The 17,373-nt window shown below is 37.5% G+C and overlaps 1 protein-coding gene across 2 annotated transcripts; it reads right to left on the reverse strand.

The window, feature by feature from the left end:
• Nucleotides 1–891: 891 nt before the first annotated feature.
• On the reverse strand, nt 892–9,402 carry SPP1 (secreted phosphoprotein 1). 2 transcript variants are annotated; one of them, XM_032861942.1, is made up of 7 exons: nt 9,348–9,402; nt 7,743–7,807; nt 7,592–7,630; nt 4,472–4,552; nt 4,139–4,180; nt 2,462–2,740; nt 892–1,594 (listed from the first exon to the last, which is right to left on the reverse strand). In XM_032861942.1, the coding sequence occupies exons 2-7, from the start codon at nt 7,794–7,796 to the stop codon at nt 1,190–1,192; spliced, it is 900 nt and encodes a 299-aa protein (XP_032717833.1). In that variant the 5' UTR covers nt 7,797–7,807; nt 9,348–9,402; the 3' UTR covers nt 892–1,189. The 2 variants fall into 2 exon arrangements, with proteins under 2 accessions (XP_032717833.1, XP_032717835.1); XM_032861944.1 differs by lacking the exon at nt 4,472–4,552.
• Between the last annotated feature and the right edge of the window lie 7,971 nt (nt 9,403–17,373).

Below are 17,373 nucleotides of genomic sequence, written 5' to 3' on the forward strand. Positions count from 1 at the left end.
GAGCAAGACATGGAAGAAAGATTATTGTCCCTCTTCAGGCTTCCAGAACTTTCAGTTTTGAATGAAATTGAAAATCTTGCTTATTACCTGAAAATGCCTTTAAAAATTTTCCAATACAAGAGGACTGTTTATTATCTATGGTTGATCAAAATAGCTAGGGAAAAAACTGCTATGGAACCTATCAAATTTTCATCCAAGGACAACAAAGCAATAAATTCACTGAGCAAATTACTGGTGAATGATGAAAAACAATAAAATTGATTTGTGATTACAGCTAGGATTTCGTTAGCTTTTATATAAGCTTTGTAAAAATGAGAAAAAGGTGTTTCCCTGAGTTAAAGAGTCCTGCATGGTTGGAGGATTTCTGGCTGAATATCAACCCCAACTTGAATTCTGTTTCTGTAACTAGGAACTTTAACTCAGCCAGAATCTGTACGGTTGACCCGTCAAACCATGGATTGCTCTCTACTAAGCTTAGCAGTTTCGCTAAAGTAGTAACTGGTTGCTATGACAGTGTATCTTGAATGCTCTCACCACAAAAAAGAAATGATGGTTATGTAACAGGACCGAGAAGGTGACAAGATAGAGGTGTTAGCTAGTGCAATGGTGGTGATCATCTTCAGTATGAGTGTATCAAATCATCATGTGCTATACTTTACACTTACACAATGTTATACATCATTTATATTTCAATAAAGTTGCGGGAAAATAAAAAGAAGAAAAGAAAAAGAAAAAAAAGAAAAAGATACCACTAAACTCATTATATTTAAGACTAAGATTTATTCACACACACACAAAAAATAATCACAACCAAATATACACTAATTTAAAAAACAAATGTTATAGTGACATAAAGTTTTATATTCTCTTTTTATAAGTGTGTAAAAGTATTTTGTTTCTACATAAGTTTCTATTCATAAAAGAAGAGCAAACATTACAATGCAGTGACAGCTTGCGTTTCTTATATGAAAAGAACATAGAACAAACCCTGAAGCTTTTAGTTTACAAGGCTGTTACCATGAAGCCACACACTAAACTAATGATCAAAACTGGTATCTCTTTCCAGATCCGTATACATATATCTTCACCAACTAAGCTGAGAAATAAGCATTTCATATTGTCTCCCATCCCGCTACAGTGTATTTTTTGTTTTTACTAAAAGCAGAGTAAGAAATTGCATTTTCTCCATCTAATTGACCTCAGTAGATGCACTGTCTAATTCATGAGAGATGTGAAGTTTCAGGTGCTTATCTTCCTCCACACTCCCGGAGTCTAGGACTCGCTCATTTTCGTGGCTTTGAACAATTTGGCTGCTGAGTTCACTGCTGACTTCAGAATTTTCCTGACTACCAATCTCATGGGAATGCTTACTGCTCTCATCACTTGCTCTCAGCTTATACTCCCTGGTGTACCTGCGGCTCTTGGTTTCCATACTATGGTCATCCATCTTACTGGTTTCCTGACTATATCTTGCGTGGCTGTCCCCGTCAGAAGTTCCCCGCACTGTCTGGGAAAGAAGGACGGCATTGAAGTCATCTTCCGTACTCTCACTTTTCACAAGTGATGTCAAGTCCTCCTCTGTAGAATCAGGATACTGAATCACAGAACAAACAGGAGAAGAATTAAATGAAGAACCAAAGATGGGAACAGTCTAATTCTGCTTTCTAACTTTTAGACCAATTATACTGAAAATTGTCTAAATTTGGCTGCAGCAGAAAACAGGACTAGCGTGTTACTTTGTTTTTAACCGAGTTTTTTCACATATTCATCTCCTTTAGTTTAATAGATACATCAATTATGCATATGATAAAGACTATGATGTAGGTCTCATGATCTCTGTTTTACATAAAGGGAAAGTGAACTGAAAGTTTAAAAGTAAAACGAGTAGTAAGTGGAAAGGCTATGTGTCAAATTCAGATCCTTCAACAATAGATTAAGCAAAATTTGCAACCCTACAGTTCATCTCAGGTATTGAACTTCAAAGCATGATCATTATATTGTGAAAATAACTTCTGTTTTCCAAAATTGTTTTCTTTAATCTAAAAAAGTGAATAGAATAAATGCTTTAGAGCCAGGATTTGGGAAAAGATCATTGTGACTGAGAGACAAAAGTAGGGAGAAATTGCATGAACTTAAACATAAAATCACCAAGTGAAAAAAGGTTTCGTGTTCAATAGTCATAAATTAGAGGCACTTGGGTGGCTCAGTTGGTTGAGCGCCAGACTCTTGATTTTGGCTCAGGTTGTAAGCTCAGGGTGGAGCCTGCTTGTCCCTCTTCCTCCCCTTTTTCCCCTCCTCCTGCTCTCTCTCTAAAATAAATAAATTTTAAAAAACTTTAAAAAGTCATAAAATAATTCCTACTGAATGAATGAATGAATAAGTGAATGTGAATAGACACACTCTGGTTTCCTAGAATAGGGCTCAAATCATAAATATCTTACGTGTCTGTTTAAGGATTTACCTGGACTTCATATGTATGGGACTTCTTCGATCTGGACCTCAGTCCATGAGCCACACTATCACCTCGGCCATCATTTGAGTCTCTTGTGGGGACAGCTGGAGTGAAAAATTGGGTTGCTGGAATGTCAGTGGGAAAATCAGTGACCACTTCGTCAGACTCATCAGACTGGTTAGAGTCATCATCTACATCATTGGAATCCACAGAATCCTGGCTGTCCACATCGTCTCTGTCATCATCATCCACATCCTCATGGCTTTCATCGGACTTGCTTGAGAGGGTCTAAAAAACAAGATGGCCAGAAAAATTGGGGTAATGGTTTTATTTTCCCTTAGTCTTTCCTGGTGCATTTGTCTTACAGACTAATTTGGTTTCAGAATCTGTGCATTTGCAACAACGAATTAAGTGGTTTCTAGGAGCAAAGTGAGTATCTTCCAACTTCTTTTTTAACACCAGGATGAATGGAATCATAATCTGAGGTATTTTTCTTGCTTTTCCACAAATAATTACTTTCATAGACATTTTCAAGCCATATATGTGAGTATCATGTTTCCATGGATAACATTGCTTTTCCTTATTCATATTAGACATTATTTAAATTACCAAATTCAATGATGAAATGAATACAGATACATAATTGTGAGATTAATTTTTATTTGAAATGCGAATTCTCAGGAGATTGGAGAATACATGAATTAATGCATATCCCCAAACCTAAAACCACCCCCTTATCAGCATTCATAAGCAAGAGGTGACTCCATTATGCTAGTCTGTCAACTGCAACTCAAAGCTGTCAACCAAATTAATCACTGAATATCTATTAAACTTCTGATTAGGAAATAAATTGGATTATTTATCGAGCTTTCTTAGTTAGAGATTCTTTGCATATTTAAACAGACGTTAAGGAAAACAAATTTAACTTATCTCTTTGTTTAGCAAATATATCAATAGTCTTAATAAAAAACAATAGCTGTCACATAAACCACTACGTTAGGAACAGAAATGTTCCCCTGAGATAAAATTGGCTTTCGTAGGCATTATTAGATGCTTATCAGATAGTAGATAAGACATTTACAAAATACCTTAAAGAAAATGTTAAGAGGCTTACTATTTCAAATAACAGACATTAGTAAACATTTCCTGCCACATTAAACTTATCTGAAGAAACCTGGTATTTCTTTCTTTCTTTTTTTTTTTTTATTAACATATAATGTATTTTTTGCTTCAGGGGTACAGGTCTGTGAATCATCAGTCTTACCCAATTCACAGCACTCACCATAGTACATACCCTCCCCAGTGTTCATAACCCAGCCACCCTGTCCCTCCCTCTCAACCCCCCAGCAACCCTCGGTTTGTTTCCTGAGATTAAGAGTCTCCTATGGTTTGTCTCTCTCCCAATCCCATCTTGTTTCCTTTTTTCCCTCCCTACCCCCAACAGCCCCCTGTCCTGCCTCTCAAATTCCTCATATCGGAGAGACCATATGATAATGAAACCTGGTATTTCTAAAGGTTAGTAAATACATTTTTTTTTTTTGAGCAGGTTTTAAATTGGCAATTTACTGTAACATTTGCTAATAGAATATTGTCGGAATCAAACTCAGGCCTTGTCATGAGGAGAAAGAGTGGCTTCTTTCATCTCTCTATGACATGGTCGGCTTCTGACTCACGGTGAGGACTCACCTTTTGTTGAAAATCATCATTTTCTTGAGAAAGCACAGTGTTCTGAGGAAGGAGGGACACATATCAGTTTATATCAAACATATCTTATATTTTAATTCAAAAGTTAGCCTTTTCTATCCAAAGCAGGTCTTATTTTTCAGCCTCATAAATGGGGGGCTTGAAGTGGGGAAAAGCTGACATAACCAGATCAATTGCTATCTTAAGCTCACATTTACTGACAGGCAGGCAGGATCTGTTTAATTGGCCTGAATGGCCTGCATGATGGCTGCTTTTTGTTGTTGTTCTTTAATTGTGAGAAATTTAATTCTTAAAGTTAGTTAAAATTAAAAATACCTGTAGTGCTAGGAAAGTCTGCTTCTGAGATGGGTCAGGCTTTAGCCATGTAGCTACAGCACCTGGGTATTTGTGGTAAAGCTACAAAAAATGTTGCATATTTGTCATTATTAAAGAAAGAAACATAAGGATCTCTAAGTGATAAACTGAAAAAACAACTGTACTTCACTGATCTTGATAGATAAGCATAACATGCCTCTCTATGGTCAACCAGAGCCTGAGACACCTCTTATAACATTTCCTTTCTCCTGCAGATTCATTTAATACATGCTTATATAGTACTGCCTTAGATCAGGCATCCTTTCAAAGTGATTTGCAAATATTCATTTAATCCTCTCAACCCCCTGTGAGATAGGTATCATTATTCCCATTTTACAGATCGAGAGAAATTCAGCTGCAAAGAAATTAAGTGGCAGAGTCGGGGTTCAAACCCATGCAGTCTAGTTCTTCTCAATGAGGCATTCTGTGCCTGCTCGACACCGGGAGTTCTTGTCCTGTGCTTGCTAGCTGAAATATCCCCTCAGATAAAGCACGTCTAAAGCAGAGGTGCCCTTAATTAGTGGTGATCTTCACTGTTCCCTCTATGGAACAAGGAGGAACTCTCTGAGGCTGGTTGTCTGATACAGTATCCTCTGGTCATATAACATATGGTTGTTTAACTTAATTAAAATGGAATATAATAAAAAATTCAGTTCCTCAGTTGCAGCAGCTACGTTGTAAGTTCAGTAGCCACATGTGTCTAGTTGCGCTCTGGGTGGACCATGCAGAACTATAATATTATTATAATATTAACATCATGGCACAGAAGTTCCATTGCTCCAAGGTGCCAGAGGCATGAGTGGAATGGTCTTTCCTTTAGCCAAGTTATTTATCTGGAAAATGACTATCCTAGGACAGAGGAATGGAAATTGCTCTGAGTAAGTGTCATCTGATAGGCTGTATCACCCAGAGCCAATCCCTTCCCTTCCCTGTCCTTGAGAATGAGAGCCCTGGCCAGTTCCATGGGTCCCTTTCACAGCCAGCCACCGGTGGGGGAGGGGCAGGGAGGCAACCAGTCAGTAGCACTTGGTCTTTTCTCCAGGGCTGGCTCCAACTAGAGCAGCTTCATAGTGGGCTTCTCTGAAAGCTTTTGTTGGAGGAAAGGGTTCCTTGCCTTAAAAGATGTGAAACTACAGTTCTAGAGGAGTTCCAAGTTTCCCTCTTTTTTTTTTTTTAATTTAAAAATATATAAAGAGTGGGACGCCTGGGTGGCTCAGTGGGTTAAGCCGCTGCCTTCGGCTCAGGTCATGATCTCAGGATCCTGGGATCGATTCCCGCATCGGGCTCTCTGCTCAGTAGTGAGCCTGCTTCCCTCTCTCTCTCTCTCTCTGCCTGCCTCTGTCTACTGTGATCTCTCTCTGTCAAATAAATAAAATAAAATCTTTAAAAAAAAAATATATATAAAGAGGATATGTAAATATGTTATAATTTATATATATTTAATATATATATTTCCTGCTGCTACATGTAATATGTGCTCAGAGAGAAGGCATTTATAAGTTAAATTTATGATTTAAAACAAGGTAACATGAAGACAATATAGTTGAACAAAACAAACAGATTAAAACCCTCCTGATAGTCATAACACTCGCAGATAACAATGTTCATCTTCAGAGGGATAGCCTTATAACTTTCACGTATTTCCGACTAGCTCTAAATTTCTAGGATTCTGGAAGGTTGAGCTCTTCACTTATGTCCTAAATGTAATTGAATAATTTTATACTGTTATAGCTTTATGTGCCACATTAATTCTATGAAAAAGTCACCAATTCTCATATAGTGTGAACTCTTTTCTTCTCTGTAAATGTTAATTTTTCTGTCCTATTACTATGCTTCAGTATTTGTTTTCTCAAATCAGCTGGAAAACAGACATGCCTCTACCTACCTAGTTGTGCACCCAAACACATGCAGCAAACTTCTCCTAATGTCTTCATTTAGCAATCTCTTTTCAGTGACCCCAGGCAACTCTATACAGGCCTTTATTCTGTTTATCTGGGATTGAACTCTGTGTGCCTTTTAGCTTGAGGTTCTCAGAACAATGCCCATTTGTTGTTTGGCTGGCACAGTTTCACCCATTTTGGAAGGGCATGTACATCTATTGATTTGGTCTTAGGTTTGGTTAGGAAATTGTTAAAGTCAGCTGACAAGCATAACAGATCCAAACAGCATAAAAACCTTTCTTTTTATAATGGGTTTCTTAGCCAATATCTTAGGAGATACTATGAATCATACAAACTGTCCAATGTGTGAGACAGATTTTAAACTCAGTAAGCAAAGGACGGAATTTTCTATGTCTAGTACAGTATGTTGACTCATGGAAAGAAAAAGTCACATGACTTCATAGAATTCCTTTTACATAATGGCCCAAAGAACTAGTTTGGTGTTAAGAGTGTGTATTTACTAAAGGCTATACAGATCCTCCTCAACTTGCAATAGGGGTATGTCCCAGTAAACCCATCACATGCTGAAAATACGGTAGGTCCAAGATGGATTTATTACACCTAACCTGCTGGGCATCATAGCCCCTCTTAGCCTAGCTTAAACATGCTCAGAGTGTTTACATTAGTTGGCAGTTGGGCAAAAGGCACTTAACACAAAGCCCATTTTATTATAAAGTCATGAACATCTCATTTAATGTATTGAATACTAAAAGTGAAAAATGGAATTGTTGTGTGAGTACGGAATGGTTGAAAGCATATCGGTGTTTACCCTTGTGATGGCCTGGCTGATTGGGAGCTGTGACTCACTACTGTTGCCCAGCATCCCAAGAAAGTATTGTTCATAAATCGGTAGCCCAGGAAAAGATCTAAATTCAAAATTTGAAGTATGGTTTCCATTAAATGCATATGGCTCACCCACCATCATGAAGTTGAAAAATTGTAAATGGAACCATCGTTAAGTCGGTGACCATCTGTAACTTTGCTTAGTACTGGCCTAGGTTGAAAGCCGGTGGTCAATAAATACTTATGAATTAACAGCATGACTATGAAAATAAGTAAAATGGCAACAAATATGTTTGTAGTGCCTCTTGTGCAGCTGCACAAATCATCTGACTGCATGATAAACCTGAAAGATGCTTACCTGCTTTTCCTCAGAGCTCCCAGAATCGGCCTGCTTAATCTTTGAAACAGAAAAGATTAAGAGAGATTACAATGTGAATGTGTTCCTAGCACAGGGGAGCACACAATTCATTTATTTTGAGAAATATCCTTTAAGATTCAGTTGTACTCACCGGAATCGCATAGGCAATGCCTAAGAGGCAAAAGCAAATCACCGCAATTTTCATGGTGATTTTTCCTGCAAAATATTTTGTAAGGAATATTTGATTTCTTTGTAGGGTAAAACAGTGATACCTGTTTATGCTACTACACTACAAAATCATTACAAATAAAATATATTTCCTGTAGAATATTTTCTACCTTTTGGAGTTTTGATCACCATGGCCTTTTGAGTTGCTATTTGTAATGCCTCCTCTTTACTCCATCTCTCACTATTAGGCAAGGGAGAGAGGAATCTCACAAGGCTATATTCAACTTTAAGATTTAGAATTCCAGGGGGGCGCCTGGGTGGCTCAGTGGGTTAAAGCCTCTGCCTTCGGCTCGGGTCATGATCCCAGGGTCCTGGGATCGAGCCCCACATCGGGATCTCTGCTCAGCAGGGAGTCTGCTTCCCCCTCTCTCTCTGCCTGCTTCTCTGCCTACTTCTGATTTCTGTCTGTCAAATAAATAAATAAAATCTTAAAAAAAAAAAATTTAGAATTCCAGGGACACCTGGGTGGCTCAGTCAATTAAGCGCCTGCCTTCGGCTCAGGTCATGATCCCAGGGCCCTGGGATGGAGTCCTACATGGGGCTCCTTGCTCAGCAGGGAGCCTGCTTCTCCCTCTGCCTCTGCCTGCCTGTTCTGCCCGGAGCTCTCCATGCGCTTCTGCTCTCTCTCTGACAAATAAATAAATAAAATCTTAAAAGAAAAAAAAAAAAAAAGATTTAGAGTCCCAGGGATTATACCATTACTACGTGACAGCTCAGCTATCTTAACCTAAAAACAGATCATTAGTAATTGAATTAAAATAATAAGCTGCTGTTGGAATGTTTATTTCTCAGGGAAGAAAAACACAAAGAGAGAGAGAAAATTAAACTATAGAAAGCAACTTGCTTTCTTCACTTTTCCAGCATGCATTTTAAGTGCGATTTTTAACTTAAATTATTAAAAAGGTACTACTTGGGTAAAATGAAGCTGTCTCAATGCTCAGTTATTTAAGAAAGGCATTCTAGAAATTTGAAACAAAAACCAAAACACTGAAAAAAGTCAACAGCTTTTCTAGTCATGATAATACGTCTGCATAGTGTCGTACAGGTATCTTGGTGAGGAATTTAACAGCTAAATACAGAAGTGAAATATTCAGAAAGGTTTTTTTTTTTTTCCCTTGAAAATAGGATGGATACATTTTATCATTGAAACATAGCATAATTATTAGCTTACATTGCCACTAAAGATCCTTTTCCTTTTAAATGCTTCCACAGCCATCTACCCGTTAAAAATAATATATATAGTCATTCAAAAGGGCCATAGAATTTTTCTTTTTTTTTCCTGACTGGAAGAAATCTTTCAGTTCTTTTGAGGACTCCAAGCATTTTTGAGTTATATAAATGACTGGCTTTCAAAATTCCCAGTTACCTTTCTTCCAGGAAATCTGTAATACATCTGGCATGCTCAATTAAAAGACTAAAGCAGCATAAGTCTGCTTAACAGCTTTACAGTTCAGCTCTTTTCCTTACAACTTGCCCTTCCCACCCTGAAATGAAGCCGAATGCCTGGGACAGCGAGGTGCGGGCTTACCTTGCTCTGTGGCTGGCTGAGAAGAGAGCCCAGTCCTGGATGATGCTGCCCTGCTCACCTTCTCTTCCTGTAGCTGACAGTCAGGACCTCCCAGAATTTAAATGCTGCTCCAGACATTCTCCACCAACACAGGGAGGCGGAGAAATGTGTCATGAGGTTTTTTTTGCCACTGCCCAACCCACTTGCTCCCACACTTCCCCTTCTGGTTTTTGTGGTTAAAAAACAAAGCAGCAAACACACAGAAACTACACTAGAGTTCAAACATTACTGATGTACAATATATCATTAACTAGCTTTTTTATTTATGGGATTAGCATTTGGCATCATGGAAGGGCATGTAGGGGTCCTGTAAAAAAGTGGGGAGGAATGACTAGTTCTTTGAGTTTATAATGCTTCAATTAGAAGATAAAAAAAGAATATAAATCAGTCTTAAATGAAATGGAATAGATTTTGGGTTCTTTCAGGTTAAATAACAGATAAGGTAATATATGCAACCAAATTTGCCTCACAATTATATTTGCTTAATAGCTGCAAGGCTTTTGTTCAGGCGGAGGAGTTCAGAGAGGCTCCCTCCATCCTTTGCTACTCCAGGCTCAGTGCTGTGATTTCAAGTATGTAGCAGTTTGTCATTTAGACAAATGACATTACTAACACTAAATTCCATGTTTATGACCCTTAAGTTGGATTTACAATGACCGTTCAAGGACACGGATTTTTGTCATACCATTTGAATTGTGTGGAGGTGGTGAATTGGGTAATTTGCTATATAAGACAGAAGAATGATAATTTACTCTATATGCTGCAGAAGTAAAGCAGCTTCTGAAGAAGTGTTAACTGCTTGAGAAGGCTGCTTCTGGGGCCAGAATGTGGCTCTGAGTCCCAAACTGACATCCATTACCTGTTTGACCTTGAGCAAATCTCTTAGCTTGCCTGTATTTGTTTCTTCTGTCAAATGTACATGATATGACCTTGCTCATGGGGGTTGTGAAAAGTTTTAAATAAATTATTATGTGTAAAACTAACAATGCTATTACATGCATATTTTAAGCACTGTGTGTGTTAACTATTCCTGAAATTTTTATAAGAGCACGTCTTCATCATTTGTAATGTCTTTAAGTGGAATAAGTTATTAGGATGAGGTTAGATTATCAAAAGGGTAATTTGCATATCTGTACAGGAATGGATTAATTTATGAATCATCTTTTTTTCTAGTTTTTCTACCAAATATATATTAAGTTTGTTACTTAATAAATAAAATGAAAATTATTTTTCTATATCAAAAAAAGCTTTACTCGGTATTTAAAAGGTATTTAAATGAAAGAAAATTATAGATGAATTTTGAATATTGGACTGGAGAAACTAGGGGTAACAAAACTCGGAGTCCATTTTAAATATTTAATATTTTAAATATTTAATATTTGATATGCAATATTTAATATTGTTTTGAGATTACTTAACTTACTTAACTTCATCTACTTCTCTCAGTCGTGAAATGGGGGTCACACTATTCATTTACCTCACATCTCACAGTGTAAGAATTATGTGAGATTAAAGATAAATGGTCTTATTTATTATTAGTTCTATCTAAGGTGTCAGCTCCTGTGTACTAAATGCTGCTTTTAATAGAAATATGGATTAAATAATTTCTTGCAGTGTAATCCATAGGTTTTGGTACATTTGGTGGTGGGGGTATGTCTATTTTGGATGCATTCCAAATGAGTTGGTATTATTAATCGGTGGGACCTAATCACACATTTTAATAATTCAGATGACAGCTATCTCTATAAAACATAAAGCATACAGATTATAAAGTTTCAAAATAGATTTCTTAGTTTTACTTTTAAAAATTGTTTTTTCCCTTTAAACATATCACCCACATAAATTTGTCATGTTGTCCATTTAGTGGGGGGGGGGGAGTTAACAAATTCTAAAAACAAGATTTCCACAGGACTCACTATGGTTTACTTTGTGCCCACGAGAATGACTTAATATAAATTTAGAGTTATAGGAATAGGTTTTGGGGCTGTGGAGCCATGTTGAGATGAACCCTATGACCCACTCCAGGACTCTTCCGGTCATAGCTCCGAAGTGCCACACGATGGCAGCATTTCTGAAAGGGATTTCGGACCACAAATCTGGTTCTGTTTTCTCATTCCGGCAGCAGGATAAGACCTGTCACATATACAATGACAGAACTGTAAAACAGCCGTGGGGCCTTCCATTTCTTGGAACGCCAGGTAAGAAAATATTTCCCAACAATGCTCCACTACACAATAACAAGGAACACAGAGGCCAAGAGAATGAAAGCATTCCCTGTTCTGCTATGTCATAGTTTATAGCAGTCCCAGGTAGACGCTATTGTCTCCTTCCCCACTTCCCACACTCACTCAAAACGTTACTGATTCCGAGATCTCACTGAGGAAACACTTGCTAATTCACAGTTAAAGAATGTGTCTGGGATGCTTCAGAGATGAGAAGATAAAGTGATTTGTAATGGAGGCAGTTGTGCAAAGTATGAAATGGATAGCGTGTTCATTCTGACTTTTTAAAAGGCTCCTTCTTCTTGCTTTTTGTAATTAAACGTGCCACTGACACTAAATTTTTTCTGAATAAGATTTTCCAGCTGTCAGAATTAATGTGTTAAATGATTAAGGTCAGAAAGTCTTAATTGGGAGGCTTGATCTATTTCCATTCTTGTTTAGGCTAATGAATGCTTGGTTGTTAGAGTCAAAATGTCAAATCCATCAAATCCCTTGTAAATCTTGTACGGGGAAAGGAAAAAGTTTAGTTGTTAAGCCATAATGCGAAGAGGGATTTATGACTGTTAAATATAGGCACTATAAGAAGACATATGGGGACATATAAAAAAGTATTTTTTTCTTGAATGACATGAAAATTCTCAAGTGGAAAAATTGAAGTATCTAGATGTCACTGTTTTATGGAGATTTGTGTGTGTGTGTGTGTGTGTGTGTGTTTTGTTTTTCTTTTCTAAAGGTTTTATTTATTTATTTGACAGAGAGAGACACAGCGAGAGATGCAACACAAGCAGGGGGAGTGGGAGAGGGAGAAGCAGGCTTCCCGCTGAGCAGGGAGCCTGATGTGGGGCTCAATCCCAGGACCCTGGGATCATGACCTGAGCCGAAGGCAGACAGATGCTCAACGACTGAGCCACCAGGCACCCCGTTGCGGAGTTTTTAAAATACCGACTTCCAGTTTATTTGGGTATTTCTAATTACATTCTTAGTAAGGTATAATCAACTACTTAAACTTTTTCAGCTCTGCAAATAATGATTTTTTCATCTGAAACAATGTTCAGGTAAAAATCCAGTATCTTGGGTACCATCACTAATCTGTCAGAGAGAAGTAGGGAACTGTAAGTGGCTAAGCAGAAACCTCTCACAATATTCATCATTTCTTGTCTAAGGAAGAGGGTCATTATTTATTAGAGGAAAGGAAACAAGGGTGGAAGAAAAGAGGGTGCTGTTTTTAAGTTCAGATACGAAATTAGAACATTTCAGAAGTAGAAAAAACAAACACCATAAAACTTTTATCCTATTGCTCAATAACTTAAATAATGTTCAGCTCCTGAAGAAAGTGGCCTTACTATTGGTAAACATTACTTTCGCTTAAAACAAAAGAGAAAAGTTTCATTTTAGGCACATAGAATTGTTATAGAGTAAATATTCAACAAGTTGTTAGAGATTAACCACTCAATTCTGCTTCCTTAAAAAATTTTGAGCACATAGTTTGTGCTTATCAATCCCATGTACTGGGCTTGAATTAAGTATATCGTATGTGGTTATCTAATATTTGCTGGTACTCAAGAATCAGATAGTGTTTTACTATTAAAGTATTATTACCAACTCTGAGAGCATTCTAACACTCTTTAAGTGGTAGATTCTTTGAAGTGGACTTAACTTTTTTTTTTTTTTTAAGATTTTATTTATTTATTTGACAGACAGAGATCACAAGTAGTCAGAGAGGCAGGCGGAGAGAGAGAGAGGAGGGAGCAGGCTTCCCGCAGAGCAGAGAGCCTGATGTGGGGGGCTCCATCCCAGGATGCTGGGATCATGACCTGAGGTGAAGGCAGAGGCTTTAACCCACTGAGCCACCCAGGCGCCCATAATTTTTTCTCTTAAAAGGACACCATTCTTACCTTCATGGAGCCTCATGGAGACTTTTATTCATGAAAATCAACTAAGAAATTTGGAACTTGTATAGCCAGTAAGGTTTAGGGAGTACATTAAATAGTAAACTCAGTGGGACTGTAGATAGGGAAAGGCATATGGTGGAGACACTGTGTCTACACTGGAGTAGGGTGGGTATTTTGGGATTGAGCTCAGACAGGAATTCTCTCTTTCCACCCAACATCAATCACAGCAGCATAGAAGCCTACACGTACAGCAACATGGGGAACAATAGAGAAGCTCATCATCAGACAGGACCCAAAATGTTTTGTGGGGGGCAAAGCTGCAGAAATGTACAAATAGAAAGTCTAACAGCTCAGGCCCCTATTAGTACAGAAACAGCATCTGGCCACAATAAGCAATCAGTGATCAGCATTCTGTGAATGTATTTGAGGGGAGAAAAGCATTCTTCGGAACTGGTTGATCAGAATTCTTAAAATCTGATGTTTGAGGGTGCCTGGGTGGTTCAGTTGGTTGAGCGTCTGCCTTTGGCTTGGGTCATGATCCCAGGGTCCTGGGATCAAGTCCCACATTGGGCTCTCTGCTCAATGGGGAGTCTGCTTCTCTCTCTTACTCTCCCTCTGTGTTCTCTCTCTCTCAAATAAATAAAATCTTTTAAAAAAAATCTGATGTGTGAATAATTTTTGGTAGAAAATCTATTGTAAGGTTAGTATGAAGAAGTGACCACATTATATGTTAATAAAAAAATAAAAAAATATTTAAAAAAAAGCAACCACTTCAATATAGAACAGAAGAAAATCTGAAGAAAGAGGACAAAAAGTGGACAACAAAAGAAGTGGCTAAATCGATTCTTTTTCTAGCCACATTTGGCTGAGTTTTTTTGTTTTGTTTGCTTTGCCAGTTCCTATTAAGGAAGAACTCACATTAATGTCTCTAGTCTTTGAAACATTTATGTTTTTAAAAATATAGTAAAAAAAAATAGTATTTAAAATATAAGTCCTTTAATGTTTGAATTTTTTAATAAAATGAAAACCCATGATATGCTTATCCCATAGTTTATGTGTCAACAAATATTTATGCAGTGAATGAAGAAAAAATTAACTCTATTGCAAAGTATAAATAATTTTTATGTAAGTTGATTCATTCATGATTTTTTCTGATGCTTCCTTCAAGTCCCAAATTGAACATCTCCTCTGGTACCTATTAGAAGTCACTATTAGGCAGAATGGATTACACCTGAGAACTTTAGGCAAGATTCCAATGTCCAAGGAGGGCAGGCCAGGTGAATGCTATTTTTTTTTTTTTTAACAGAATATGAGGTCCTCTGAAGTCTAGCATTCTCCTGTCTCTGCAGCCTTATCTTTCACTGACTCTCTTTCTCATAGTCCATGCATCAAGCACACGGAGCCAGTTGGAGCTCCCCAAAGTGCCATGCTAGTTTAGGTCTCCACGCCTTTGTTCACACTGTGTGACACCCGTGCCTAGGATATCCCTCCAGTCCCATCCACACCTGCATGTGAAATATTTTCTTTCCAGACTTAATTCACATTAAGCATCAAGGCATCCCCTATAAAGCCTTTTTTGACCTTAATAGGAATAGCCACTTCCACTTTTGTAGGCACCTTGCCCAGGATCTAGCACAGCACCTATGGTAACTTTATTGCCATTACATGCTTGACTCCTTACACTAAAGTAATCTCCCTCCAGGCAGGGCCTCCGTCTTACTCATGTTTGTATCCACCACTTACTGTGAGCAAATCAGTAAGTGTCTGAGGAAGAAGGGAGTGAAGGGACACTTCTTTTATTAAGGCTTAGTCCTGTGGATGCTCCATATAACGCTAACATTTAGCATCAACTTCAGGGAGTGAGAACAACTGCTGAGTTCTCAGAATAATTTGAACAGTAATCTCCCGCTTATCTGCAGTTTCGCTTTCCGCCGTTTTGTTCCACGGTTTCAGTTACGGCTAACAACTGGGCTAACAACTGCGTCTGAAAGCAGATAGTCCTCCTTCTGTTGAATCGTCAGAAGGTCAATAGGAGCCTAACTACGTCATAATGCCGCATCGTTCCCCTCACTTCATCTCATCACGTAGGCGTTTTATCATCTCACATCATCACAAGAAGGGTGAGTACAGTACAAGATGTTTGGAGAAAGAGACCCATTCACGTAGCTTTTATTTGTTATCATTGTTTTATTTTTATTACTGTTATTACTTTCCTACAGTGCCTAATTCATAAATTAAACTTTGTCATAGGTATGTAAGTATAGGAAAAAAAATAGTATGTATATAAGGTTCAGTACTATCTGCAGTTTTAGGCATCCACTTGGGATCTTGAGGTATATTCCTTCAGGTAAGGGAGGGACTGTATATAACATTTTATTTTTTAGATTTTATTTTATTATTATGTATTTATTTGACATAGAGAGAGAGAGAGACAGCGAGAGAGGGAACACAAGCATGTTGGAGTAGGAGAGGGAGAAGCAGGCTTCCTACCTAGCAGAGAGCCCAATGCAGGGCTCGATCCCAGGACCCTGGGATTATGACCTGAGTCGAAGGCTGACACTGAACGACTGAGCCACACAGGCAACCCTGTATATATGTTTTAAAAATGCCATTCCAGAATCTGAAGAACCAGGATCTTTCCCCCTTATCTATGGGGTTCTGACAAGCCCTTTAGCTTGCCTGGGTCTCATGTTTCTTAATCGAGTTAATCTGGATTATTTTTAAGGTCAATTTTGGTTCAAAGTCTGTGATTTTATGTTTCTTTTTAAAATTCATGGGGAATGAGGAATCGCTATTACAACAGGAAGAGCAAGCAAGTTATAGAAATAGAGATGGCATTCAGACTGTAAGAGAAAGGAGAAGTTCAGATTAAAAAACCAGAAAGGGAAGACTTTGACACAAACATTCTCTAATGGGCTGGGAGTCAGGTGAGAGTTGAAGAGTCTTCAAGATGTTTTAAAGTAAACTGTCATGTGTTTTTTTTCTTTTTTTGCTATATTTTAAATCATAGATAAAAAAATAATGAATATTATAATAATATTAGCAAAGATAAAACATATTTTAAGAGGCCAATCACTTCCAACATATAACTCTGATGAGTCAATCTTTAAGGTTCTGAGAATTTTTTTAATCCTTACTTCCCCAAATAAGGGTTTTCTAAAGGTGTTTTCTCATTGCGGGTCACATGAATTTCTTTCGGATTCTGTTACACCAAGAGTGGGAGATTGAAGAGAAAGTGACTGATGAGGTTGGCTTGTTTCTTTCCTGGAAAATGCTGCTTGTGGTTTTTAGGAGGCAATTTCGTTGCCAAAGAGATCAAGAATATCAGGCTTCTCCATAATCTGGAGATGTTTTTAGATTTTTCTTTCCCGCATTCACATCCTCTTCATTTCCAAGCATCTGCAGATGTGACTGGTCTAGACAACCTATTAATTTCACTTTGTATGAGATGAAATAATTCAAGAGTTATCTAAAATCAAAGTTTGTGATAAAATTCTGTTCTCTTTGTACCCATTCATATTAACAAATTTCTACTGCTTGTTTTTTCCCTAAGAAACACTTCTTCATAACTATTATGACCTCAGCATTTACCTTTTCTAATAAAGAGTGAGCCCAGAACTTTTGCTTTTACTGTTTAAAAGAGAGATATTCAAAATAATAATAATAATAATAATAATAGTTATATGTTTTCATTGAAGACCTATAATATTCTAGATTTTAAAATGTACATTGTTTCTAATATTCTTAACAACTACATGAATTCAGTATTAGGATCTCCAATTTTCAGGTCATTAAATGGAAGCCATTTACTGTGTGTGCAGTCATGTCTATATAGATGATTTTATTCACTCCTTGCAAAAATCTTTAAGTATA

The sequence above is a fragment of the Lontra canadensis genome, unplaced genomic scaffold, assembly GCF_010015895.1.
Source record: "Lontra canadensis isolate GAN:19392208 unplaced genomic scaffold, GSC_riverotter_1.0 scaffold1, whole genome shotgun sequence".
NCBI lineage: Eukaryota > Metazoa > Chordata > Mammalia > Carnivora > Mustelidae > Lontra > Lontra canadensis.